Here is a 12580-nt window from a genome sequence, read left to right on the forward strand (position 1 = left end):
AAACAGCATAAACTAAGAGTTGTAGTAATCATTAATTTGCATTTCATGCTGAAAGACAAAAGGAAGAAAAATTAAATATATCCCCAAAAGACCTAAGTTTCCTACTCTAATAGGATAAATAAGGTAATTGGGGAAACTGGGAATGCTGGTCTTTGCTTGGGACACCAGTACAAAAACCTCCATGTATTAATTAAAAGTAGTGTAACTAAAATTAGAAATAAGCATACACTAATTGGATGCCCCATTGACCTATATGTAACAAATACTTGCCATTTTATTATTTGCACTGGTTGTCTGAAATACATACCTTCTAACATAAAAACATGTGACCTCAAAAGTATGTGAGCCCAGAATCCTGCTACTGCAAGCCTCATATAATACAATCTCATTATAAAATCAACCTAAGAAAGTTTCTCTTATTTAAACAATGCTATTTGTAATGAAAAACAGAAGTAGTGCCTTTATTTTTGTTGATAAGGCGATCTGCTTGTTAGAATACTGCTTGTTAGAATTGTTATTTAAATTATAATGTGAAAACAATTTGTTAAAATTTTAACTAAAGCTTCATAAAGTATTTCGATATTTTAAATACTTTCTGCTCTACAAGCCATACCTAAGTGTGATCTGATTTTGCACAGGAAGCTGAATGAATCACAGGGTTCTGCACAGGGACAGAAGTAGATTTGTGTGGTTCTCAGCATGCACTGGGGCCATCAGGCTAAACTGTGGCTTTGCTGTGAGCAAGACACTGCTCTGAGAAACAGATGAGGAAACAGATTGCAACTCGCAGACTGACAATCTGCTTGCTGGGTTTCTTACACTTTAGAGGAGAAATATCTTGGGCCAGGCCTATACATGGCGTAGCTGCGCTAAGTAAGGATAAGCAAAGAATGGAGCCATTCCCTGCCACGGTCTGCCAAGCGTAGAAGGGGAAAAAAACCAGCTCCATGCGGGCTGCTCCGCCCTCCCATGCTGTGTAATGGCAGTAGCCAGCAAAGAGCAAGAAGGGGCCAACTCACCCTTCCCTACTACTCTGTGCCAGTTCACATTAATTCATATTCTATCCCATAGTCTTGTTAAAAAAACAAAGCTCTTTTAACATGTAAAGTTTAAAATTACTAAAAATTAGCATTTAATCAAGAACTATCCATTTTTCTTTAGATTGTAACATATTAGTAGGGCAAAAAGGTATGCACGTGACTGCATGGGGCAAAATCATATAAGGTCTCTGAGTTACAGGAAAACCTGCAAAGTTATTTTTCCTAAAACACTTTGAAAGAAATGGATCCTGTCTCTATCCAATGATGAAAAACTGGTTGGTCAATAAAAACATGTTCTGTATACGCAGATAATCAAAGTAAGCAAATTAAAAATACCGGTTTTGTTAGAAACACATTTTATATGCTAAATCATTTAATACACATTTAAGGATTTGGGATACAGAAATCGATTATACGTTCTGTTAGAGGGATTCCGGGATTTCAGCCTCAAGTTTTCATGTTTATACTGGAATAATGTAAAAGCCAGTGAAATAATTTAAAAATCTGAAAATTCTCCTTGCAATCTATTACACACCTAAAAACCATATTTGTTTTTTAATATGAAACATAGTTAATATACTAATATGTGACAATTCCACAAAGTGGAATCCCAGAAGAAACGGAGAAAAGAAACTTCCCTTACAGTTCAGTCTTCTAAACTCTGAATGTTTCCTGAGGTGTCTCAAAATATCCTCATTTCATAGTACAAGAACAGATCCCAGCCCTGCTCTACCGTTCTGGGTTGGTGACTGTAGCCTATACACACATGTAACACATCTTTAGATGTCCTAGCGTATCCCACCTGGAATTTGGCTGTATCTCCACAGGCCATGGCTCTTAAAGTCCATCAACCCATGCAGATGCCTCAGAAACCCATGGGCATCTAAAATGCCAATAAATACCCAGGTTTAAGCAACTAAATTACTCTATGCCAGGTGTTTACAGAGGATTATACTCACCCTAGTATGTTGCAGTGCCTTATGCTAACTTTTGCATGAGGAATTCATCCTCAGTATATTCACCCACAATCTTTGCATTCCAGAGCAAAGTACAGAGACTGAGGCAGGGGGCCACAAACTGACCCAGAGCCTTTCAATGCTTCTCCTGAACTGAACTAAGCTATATGGTCCACACAGTCAAATATCACTGATTGGTTGTCATTGCTTTAGATAAATCAGTTTGGGTATGAGGTCTTACATAGTACATATTACAGATATCTGGGTACATATGACCTCTTAATTAAGCATATATCATTTTTATGCGCTTCGCATATACTCTGCTTTAAGCATGTGTTTAAATCCTCACAGGAATTCATTCATATATTTATATGTGTACTTAAATAGCCTTCTGGAACAGTGTTGTTTTCCTCAACTGTTGTCATAATTTAATATAATGACTTGTAAGTTAGAAGTCAGCCCTTTAAGAATTAGATAATTTACTCTGCAATTAACATCAATGAACAGGTTCAGCTATAAAACAACCATACAAAAGCTTGCCCTATTTTTCCCCCAAGTACCATAAAATACACTAAGAATCAGAAAAAAATTGTTATAAAAATGTAAATAGGAGATCAGAGCTCAGACAGTTTGTTCCTTGGTTCAGATAACAATCAATATGTATTTGTGAATTCATGAATATTAAATTTCATTCACAAGGTCCATAATTACTGCAAAGCAAATCTCCACAAAAAAAGGCATCAAGCCATGGAGAGTTCAGCCACATAAACGGAGTTGTCTCCAGCACTTAGAAGAAATCCAAAGGGAAAGTGCACAGTATTAGTCCATTTGTATGCTGAAAGATGTGGACTTTTCCAACCTAATGCTAGGAACAGCATTGCCAAAAGGAGAAAGAAAAAGCAACACGGAGCTTTCTCACCACAACGGGACAGGTACTGTTCCAGGGCACCATTTTAGGAATAGAGCAATAATTATGATCAATGAAACACCAGGAGTCACTGTCAAATACAATGTCTCTTAAATATTCTATAAACAGAAAAAAAAAAAATCCCTATATTTTTTCTATTGCTTCCTCTTTGTTGTAACATTCAAAAGCAGTTTTTAGTCTAATAAACTGCATGCAAAAAATACTAGTATAGCTCTACTAGTAAGCCACTTCAATTGGTTTTCTATTAAAAAAACCTTCAGATCCCCCCAACCTCAAATTCAAACTTTTATACCGTACAATTATGGCTCTTCTACAACTTTGCTATTTTCAGTAAGTGTTGATTTCCTAAACAGGATCAAAATGTTAGCATGACTCCCTTTCAGTACCTTCTTTTGTTTCCATGTGTTCTGTACCAAGATAGATCTAACCTTATTCTTGCATGTCATTCTGGACTTAATCCATAATTACTGGCATCAGTTAGATCATGCAACATCTCCAATACAGGTATGTTAAAATACCTAGCACATACAATTCTTCCTTGAAAACACCTTCTGTAATGCATAATAGCTTCTACTTTGAGCATTCCTGGTGAAGTCAATGAAATTATTAAGATTCCCTCTAAAAAGCATTATGTTTAATAGTGTGTTAGATTGCAAATGTTCATGCATCAATCCATTACTAAATTCTTTTTAAATGTATTCAAATAAACTCTTTAAAATTAGAAATATTTTAGCAGCTGTATGCTAAATTTTTACTTCTAATTTTTGAAGTTATGTTTACAGAAGCCATAGATATTCTTTATAACATTAGTAAGAAATATCATAAATAAAACAGTACATGTTTTACTCTGCTTTACTTCTCTTTAAGCTAAGTGCACTTCCAGGAAAAAAAAAGACTACAGGTGAGTTTAAAACCTGAAATACTTAAATTCTGAGTAACAAATGACTGTCGTGACCCACCTGTATATACAAAACACATGGTTAATGTGTTCTGTATACACAAAGTAAAATACTGCTGTTTAATAAAAAAAGAAAAACACTATTAAATACACTCCCTGTGGATATACAAAACTTATGATACACAACATGAAAGTAACAGTGCAAGAATATAGCACAGGCACTAGCTGTGAAGAAAGTCACTACACAAGTCATGCAGTAGAACTGGATTATAAATGGCTAGTCATTGTACTGAAGTGAACTTACTTCTGTACTTACAACAAATGGGTATCACATTTTAAGAAGACTCGTATTTTAAATTCAACCCATTATCTGGCATACTCCTTGCTAAGCAGCCTATTCAAGTACAGTACGAAAAGCAATCACATGGTGTGTTTTGATTTTGGTCAATGGGCTAGTAATTAAACAATGGTGCAATACCTAATTGAAGTGGGGCACCACAGAACTTTGGTAAACTACGAATATCTGAACTGTTGTTGTTTACAGTACTAAAACCAGCTTTAAAATAGCAAGACTTTATAATAGACTTTAAACAGGTATAATTTGGACAGTTACACTAAATTTCCCCTGATAGGGAACACTGAAATAATATAAATATATTGAGGAAGAGGTACTGGCAATAGAATCACAAATATATTTTCATTTAAGCAATTTCCATTTCTCTAGGCCTTTTCTTCCTCTCTGGAAAAAAACCCAACCCAAACCAAACCAAAAACCCAATTTATTCAAGTTCTAGGTCAACAGTGTTGGAGTTCATTTTGTCTTTTTTTGCTATGCCTAATGTAGTATTGAACACTAGCACTGGACTGGGTGCTGCAGACCTTCTCTTGTTTGAATACTGTCAAATGTCATAAACGCTTGTGAGAATGCTCTTACTTAAGAGCATGATGAAACTTAACACCAAAGCCATGCTGTAGATTGCCTGAGATATGACTAATGACTAAAGTTAAGTCCTTTCACCCAACATGGCCAATTACCCAGTTTCACTCCACTAAATCCAGGTGCCTTGAAAGTAACGCTGCTCTTATCCAACCTGCTCCATAAGTTTTACACCTCCTCTGCCTCGATGATCTGTTATTAAAAAAAATATTCCCTTTCTTTGTTTTGTAGGCTCATTACTACGGTATGCCTAATTTCTTCTGCAAGTGAGGGTAGCAGCTATGGGTGAGGGTATGGGGTGAAGCTATGGCTTTTTTACACAGAATTCCACAATGCAATGCCTTGTCTGTCATTAACGCTTCCATCTGTGATTAAAAGTAGCAATCTGAAGATAAAACATCAAAGGATGGGTTATTAGCATATTGTGCATATTAGCCGAGCAATAAAAATACAAGTTCTGCACCACAGCTAGTAGCAGAATGAACAAGTACCTTACAGACGCATTGAAGGCAAGAAATTCCGTACCACTATATTAATAAAATGACTGCCTGTGACTTTAAACACAGGCACACTTGTACTTGGCTAGAGAGTGAACGATTTATTGTTACTATGAAGGATGCAGGAATGGAAATGAAGATGAGGGGGGCGATGATGATGGTAGGGGGGAAGAGGTTAATATCCCCAGCATCTGATGGGGAACGGTGTCCCTACCTCAGTAAGCTGGATAAGGGAATAGCTCCAGATCCACTGCCCAGGATCCCTCCTTTCCTCCCAGAGAGGAGTTTCTCCACCAGAGCCACATTCCCAGTGCGAGCAGCTTCCAGCAGTTCCTGGTCCTTCCCCATGGTCAGGCACCGAGCAGCCCCCCGCTCACCCCGCCGCGCTCCGAGCGCGCTACAGCCCGGGCCAGGGCGGCCCCCTCTCCCCACAGAGCGATCTCCCCTCCCCAGACCCTGCCTCGGAGCGGAGCAGAGCACAGATTCCTGCAGTCCCTTCCAGACCAGCAGGAGGAGCGGCGGGAGGGAGGAGGAGAATCACCTCCTCCTAGTTTCACTGGATCATTTCTGGGTGGAGTGTGGAAGAGAAGCGGGGGGAGGACGAGGCCGATAAAGAACCTCCCCCCCCCCCCCCCCCCCGCTCCCATGCACACACCCCGAGCCCCGGCCTGGAGGACGGGACGGGACGGGACGGGACGGGACGGGACGGGACGGGACGGGAAGCGGGCCGCCTCAGCCCCGGTGGCCGGCCGGGCCGAGGGGCATAACGACCCTCACGGACGGACGGAAGAAGGGAGGGACGGCGGGAGGAGGCGCAGCCCTGACTTGCCAACCCCGTTGCGGGGAAGGCGCGGCTGGCGCGCTCTCAGTGGCTGCCCGGGCCGGGCGCCCCCCCCCCGCGGCTCCGCCGCCGCCTGCCCCAGCCCTTCGGTGCCTCCGCCCTCCCGGCCCGCGCGGCCCCGCCCCGCCCCGCCCGCCCCTCGCCAACGGCAGCGCCTCGCGCTCCACTGCGGTGCCGCGCGCCGACCGTTGCGGCGGACGAGGGGCGCGCGCGCGCGCGCGTGTGTGTGTGTGGGGAATGGCGCCCGCCCGCCCGCCCCGGTGCCTCGCCCCCGCCCCCGCCCCCGTCCCCGTCCCCGTCCCCGCCCCGGGCGGCGGGAGCGCTCTGCGGGGCGGCCGCGCCAGCGGAGCCGGCAGCCGCGGTGCTCCGGGGCAGCTCCGGGGAGGTGGCGCCTCCTGGCGCTGCGGAAGGGGAAGGGAGGGACCTGGGTGCCGGGGCGAGGGCGGCGGAGGGCGAGGGGCGGGAAGCGGGACCGGGGAGGGGGAGGGGGGGGTCCTCCCGCCGGCGAGGGGCGAGGCTGCGCTGCCCCGGAGGGAGGGGAGCTCCCGAGGCGGAGGGCGGGTTCCCGAGGGGCGCGGGCAGGCGGGGGGTGGGTGCTGAGGCACGCCCGCCCTGAGGCGAATTAGCAGCAGGTGCGGGCGGGGTGGGGCTGAGGGGGCCGTGGCCTTTTGCGTGTGTATGTGCGGAGATTGCCCCCCCACGCCAGGGATTTAACCCCATCTGGGGACGTGGCAGGACACTCCAGCACAGATGCTAGCCTGCTGCTCTGAGCAAACCGGTGTAGACAAAAAGGAAAATCCGGGCCCCGCTGAGGTCAGGAGCAAAACGGAGTTGCTGGCTCGGCGAATCAGGCAGGCGGGACTGCTCACACCCGTCAAACGCCAGGATCGTGGATTTTTAGTGTTTCAAAGGATGAGAGGTATAACTCAATATATTTGGTGTCAGATCCAGCCATCCCTCGTTCTGGTACTCCTGGTTCTGTTACAGGTTTCAAATGTGTAACCTTTGGAATTGTAGGACTTCTCCGGGCACCAGAATTAATCCATATGGCTATCGGGCTGTTACAAGCTATGCTGAAAATATTCAGCGCTGGCCAGCTCATAGGCACATCCTTGTTTAATGCGCCATTTGATACTGTGCGTATGTGAAAAGCCAAGTGACGGCCCCATGTTCCTGTTTTAGTTTAAATTTGTGTAGGTAGAACCATAGGTACAGCAGGCAAATAAGACCCCTTACCATTCCTCCACTGAGATCACTGGCATTCTCCCGTGAACTGTGCTCACAAGATGTGAAGGACAGCAATGGCAAAATAACATTGTGGTAGGCAGGATTTTAATGTTATCTTTTCAGAGAAAGTGTTAATTACTCCAGACCTATGGTACATTCAAGTCAATGGTAAAGTCCTTGTTGATGTCACAAATGATTGGGTTTAGTCCCTGTCAGTAACAGTTTTACAGGTGTTTTCATATTTTTATTAGCTAATTAAACAATTTTAATCTTTTAAAAATCAATAGAAATTTCTTTCTGGGGTGAGATTTTCTTGTACAAAGGAAAAAAATTATCATCATGGAGACCTATTGTTCCAATATAATTGTCCACAGCAACAAAACACTATCTATTTTTTAGCTAAAAAATGTAATTTACATAGTTTGGCATTTTCAGAAATTGAAATGATGTCTTCTCCAATGTTGTCAACAGGACACAGAATTGAGCACTGGCATAAAATTATTAGGTGGCAAGACTATACGGCCTTTCTGATTGAAAGTGTCTGATATAAATAGCAATTTTAAGGTCTGATTCTGTGATCACAAGTGTTTCATTATAGTTTGAATAAATAAATGTATAATCACATGAATTAGGATTTATAGTTTAAGTCCTTAGTCACAGCAGAGTCACAGTGGAAAACTGTAATTTAAAGCTGGAGTAAAAAGTTATGTATCTTGTTACTAGCCACTTGAGCATTAACTAGTTCCAAAGAAGTTAGCCATAAACTAAGAATATCCCTGCATTCTGAAGCTTCTTGATGTCCTCTGTTAAGGTAGCCATAATTTCGCTTTATTTCTGCCTTGCGTTTGATTTTGTATGCGATCACATGCATTGCCTGATAAATACCTTCTCACATGTATCCTCTGCATGCTCTGCATGAGTAGGTTTCTTCAAGTTTGCCTCTGAAGAGGTGCCAGTATTCTGTGAAGGGCTAATCATAAGGCAGGGCTATGTCCATAAACCTGTGCATTTGTGAAAAATTAGGTTAGAAGCAGATACTAAGGAAAACTCAGGTTTTTAAGAATTTGGATTGTTTATGTGGTTGGATCAGCAGATGGCAAATATGACTCAGTATAAACGTTACATAATTCTTCTTGGGAAAATAAAATCTCAAGACTGTGCTCTAATTGAAAAGATCATCCAGAAAGCTGTTGAAGAGCAGCGTGGAGAATCGCGATAGAAATATCAATGGAGCAGATGCATGCAGTAGCCAGCAAATTCAGGAAGATTTTATGAATGTAGCAAGGCTCAAAACATAGCCCAGTAAACCCATCAGCCTAGTGCCCAACAAAACTGCGAAGGCCAAACAGAGGATTTAGTTTCATTAGCAAATAGAGCAGAAAACAGTTATTTTATCAATTTGAAAAGTAAAAAGGAATTTAAGCAGCACTATTTAATGGAAGGGTCAAACATGGATAAATGCTAAGGGCTACTGAAGCGAAGAATTCAGAACATGGGTTGGTCTGTTTCCAGAGATGAAATTGATAGTGGACTGTAGTAAGAAAATAAAAAACCGCACCGAGACTGAGTTGAATGTAAATGTTCAAACCTATTAGATCAGGTGCACTCCTTTGTGTTTTTAAATATCTTACATTCTTTGTTCCTGGTAATATCAGGACAACACTGTGGAGTGTTAAAAATTACATGTACGATAAATATGTTAACTAGATATAGAAAGTAGAAACATAGCCTTATAATTTGCAGCAGTTACAGCTGAGAAAAATAATCTGTGAAACAGCCAAGAGGTCTTTCAAAACATTGTATACTTTTTGAGCAGTGCTGTTCCATACCACAGCAGAATTTTGATTCTATGATTTTAGTATTTGCGAAGACATTTTAAGTTATGACCACTACAGCTGTCAGTGTCTAAGTGGCATCACACCTTCAATCTCAAAATTTCTCTTAACACAACATATGCCTTACCTTCTGTTTTCTTCCATTTTCTAAAATACCAGAGAAAGCAGTTAGCCTACCTAGAAATTCTTTAACTGGTTTGTCATTTGAAAGGACTGGGATTGACTGTAATAAACAAGGATTTTCCTTAATGTTTTTACAACACAACTATCACTTGGCTTTGTTCTTATTTCAGAGTGACAACTTCTTGATTTCCTCCTCCTGCAGCCTGCCATACTTAAAGGCAAATTAAACGAATGCTTTCTAACATTCTGTGACTTTACCCTCTCTATTTTAAAGCAGGAGCATGGAAGGGATATGAAAAACTGAGTTGCAAATATTGACAAAAAAACTGTGATATTAAAGGTAGTTGTGTAGAATAGCAAACATATTAACATCATATTTCAGGAGTGTCTATTATCAATTCTCTCATGTAAAGATACAAGGAAGGTCTAAGATCCCTATTACAAATTCTGATAGATACTCAGAGAGAGCTCAAAATACTGGAATAAACCACGAGATCGGTTTGGCACTAGAAAATAAATGAGCATTAAATAGGCCTAATTATTATTCGCATTTTGGTACACCCATGGTAAGTCAGGGGCAAAGGTTGCAAAGTGCCCGAGAGAAAGTGTTATTTTTCATACACCTAGGTGGCAAGGGTTTTTCAGGCTTGATACTGTCTTTTGCTCTTTACAGTATATACATAGTGTAAAAAAGACACAGTGAACTTCAAACAACCATGACTAGCTCTGTGTATGCACTGCTCATCTAGGAGATAGTTAAACATCGGGCTCAGAGGCTAAGTCCACAGTGGAGGTCCCAGGAGCACGTCTGAGCTCTTGAGGACTGGCGTGAATGCCCGTCGTGTCCTCGTTCCCCGTCATGGTGCAACCAAGATGCACATCAGCCTTCCGCCGAAGGTATTCCTCGGTGATAGGCTCAGAAGGTAGGTGGACACAGTGGACATGTCCTCAGTTTAGATGACTGGGACTCACCACAATACTTACATGCTGCTTAGTTTAGCTCTCACCACTGAAATATGCAAAAGGACTTACATCCTCCTCCACTGTAAAAGAAAACAGTAGAAACTGAAAGTAGAAACTGAAAGGACTAAGCCTAACTCATGAAGAATATAAAAATGCCAAGAGAGCTATGGTTTCAAAGGAGCGCATGAATACTTGGACTCATCAGATTAAGTAGAAGCTGAAGTAACATGTAAGGAAAAAGCCATTTTTGATGACTTATCCACAACACTCCTATCTCTGACTATACAGTTCTGACTAGATCATGTTTTCTGTAAACACTTACTTGCTTTGAGGCATGTTGTCATCGTGTAGATTTGTAATGGAAAAGAACGTGCAAGGAAATCGTCCCTTAGTGATGTTGCACAGCAGCAAGACGCTGTCTCAGCATTTGCACTGACTGACCCCACTACATCATTCTCACGGGACTCCGAACACACTGAAGAAGAGCAAGAAATTAAACTATTATTCTGTCGCCCAGACACTGACCTACAGAGCCATCCGAACGTACCATGGGAAGCGTGCTGCATTCCCCAGAGGACCGTAATGTCCCACTGCTCGAAAGTCTCCAGTACGTACAGGCTGCAGGTTGTGTCTGCGCTGGAGAGCTGAGCCTCCAGAAAGCAGCGATGGGATAGTACTGACAGTAAGTCAAATCTGTCTGCCGTGCCATTTCCAGTGCAACTGCAATTTTGCTCTGATGGCAGATGCTAAGATTAACTGGTATATCTATACATTTCTTTACATGTATTTCTTATGTGACAGCAGGTGGGATTAGCAGTATAATTATTCATCCAATCCTTCTGCTCTGTCTTACGTTTACATCAGTTTGCTATCAAAATATGCCTAAGATGATTTTTCATGCATTAGAGAGAAATGCAGAATGAAATATGAATACAAGTAGGTAAGAGCAGCATGCTGATTAGATGCCCCAATCCAGTGTCTGCTGACGGATACAATACAGTATTAAAGCTTTGCCTGTACTGCTCAATGTGCAGCTTGTGGCAATAAAAATAACTTGTTTCTACCTTTGATACAGTGCAACCTCTTTTGGACTTCAAAACATTTTCCCCTTGTCTTCCCTTTAAGATATGTACAACATTGCCTACACATCAGATTTTGACTGCCTGAAAGATGGATCATAGAGAAATCTCAGCTGAAACGTGCTAGTGAGAAGGGACTGCAACTGAAAGTACAGACAGCTGTTAAAATTGTGCACAAATGTTATCCTTGGCTCTTGAACAGTAGAATACAGGAATGCCACCACAGGGGAGCTGGTGCACTATAAGGCAAAAGCATAGGTAGAGGTATTCTGCCAGTGGTTTCTGTTTGCGTCTCTACTAATAGCAACTATTATATAGGAATATATATTGGTAAATCACTCCTCAGGATTAACAGAAATGGTTGAGCAAACACTTGCACATCATACATCCTTCAGGTATGTTTATGCTTGTGGATACACGTTACGATGACCAATAAGGCAGAACGTACTTGAAATTCCAGCTGTGCTGCTCTGCAACACAGCTTCAGACCTCATTGGGTCCAAAAGAGAGAGTGGTTACTGGAAATCAATCGTGCACACAGAAGAAAATAGAATATATTTAGGTAATGATCTGGGAAGGCTCAGAGCTGTCTATATGTATTTAAAAGATATAAATCTCAGACTGAGAGCTGGGTGGTAAGAGGTTCATACAACAAGGAATAATAGGAAAGCATTTGAAAGGAAAAATAAATGATAAAGAGAAATTTATGATTAATGTTGCAGTGGGAATTAACATGGAACCAAATGGACACAACAGTGTTTTTTTTTTCTCAAAAACCAAATGGATATTGTGCTGTCAAATACACAATGAAGAACAATCTTCCACTGTTTCTCTTACTAGCTATAATTTACCAAATCTTTGCAATTTCTAATTTTGATAGTTATTCTTAAAAAAAATGATGCAGCTTGATAACTTTGCACTGGATTCTTGGGTCTGGCCAGTTCTTTTTGAGTCAACATAAGTATTTGTGGTGAAAAAGTCATTATTTCCACTACCAGGGCCTTTATTTAAAGGCCAAGTCCAAGGGGTTAACTCAAGTTACAGTCCATTAAGAAAAGTTTTATTGAAACAAATCAATAAATAAAAACAATTTACCGGGACCAGATTAAATTCCCCAGAGTCTGAAAGAACCTCAAATCTAGCATTCCTGAAATTAAAATGGTAAGGTGCAAACTACTGTTTCAATTGGCCTTGGTACTAGGTGAGTGGAAGGTAGCAAATATGATGCTAGTAACTTTTAAGGGGCTTGAAGGGGG

At 41.6% G+C, this 12580-nt stretch overlaps 1 protein-coding gene across 3 annotated transcripts in view; it reads right to left on the minus strand.

Moving 5' to 3' along the window:
• The window catches only part of ANKS1B (ankyrin repeat and sterile alpha motif domain containing 1B), a 446177-nt gene extending 440573 nt beyond the window's left edge, over positions 1–5604 (minus strand). For all 3 annotated transcript variants that reach the window (XM_075728083.1, XM_075728082.1, XM_075728085.1), the window contains exon 1: positions 5471–5604. In XM_075728083.1, coding sequence (XP_075584198.1) covers positions 5471–5604 — 134 coding nt within the window. The remainder of the gene's footprint in view (positions 1–5470) is intronic.
• Positions 5605–12580: the final 6976 nt, after the last annotated feature.

The sequence above is a fragment of the Pelecanus crispus genome, chromosome 1 (genome assembly GCF_030463565.1).
Source record: "Pelecanus crispus isolate bPelCri1 chromosome 1, bPelCri1.pri, whole genome shotgun sequence".
NCBI lineage: Eukaryota > Metazoa > Chordata > Aves > Pelecaniformes > Pelecanidae > Pelecanus > Pelecanus crispus.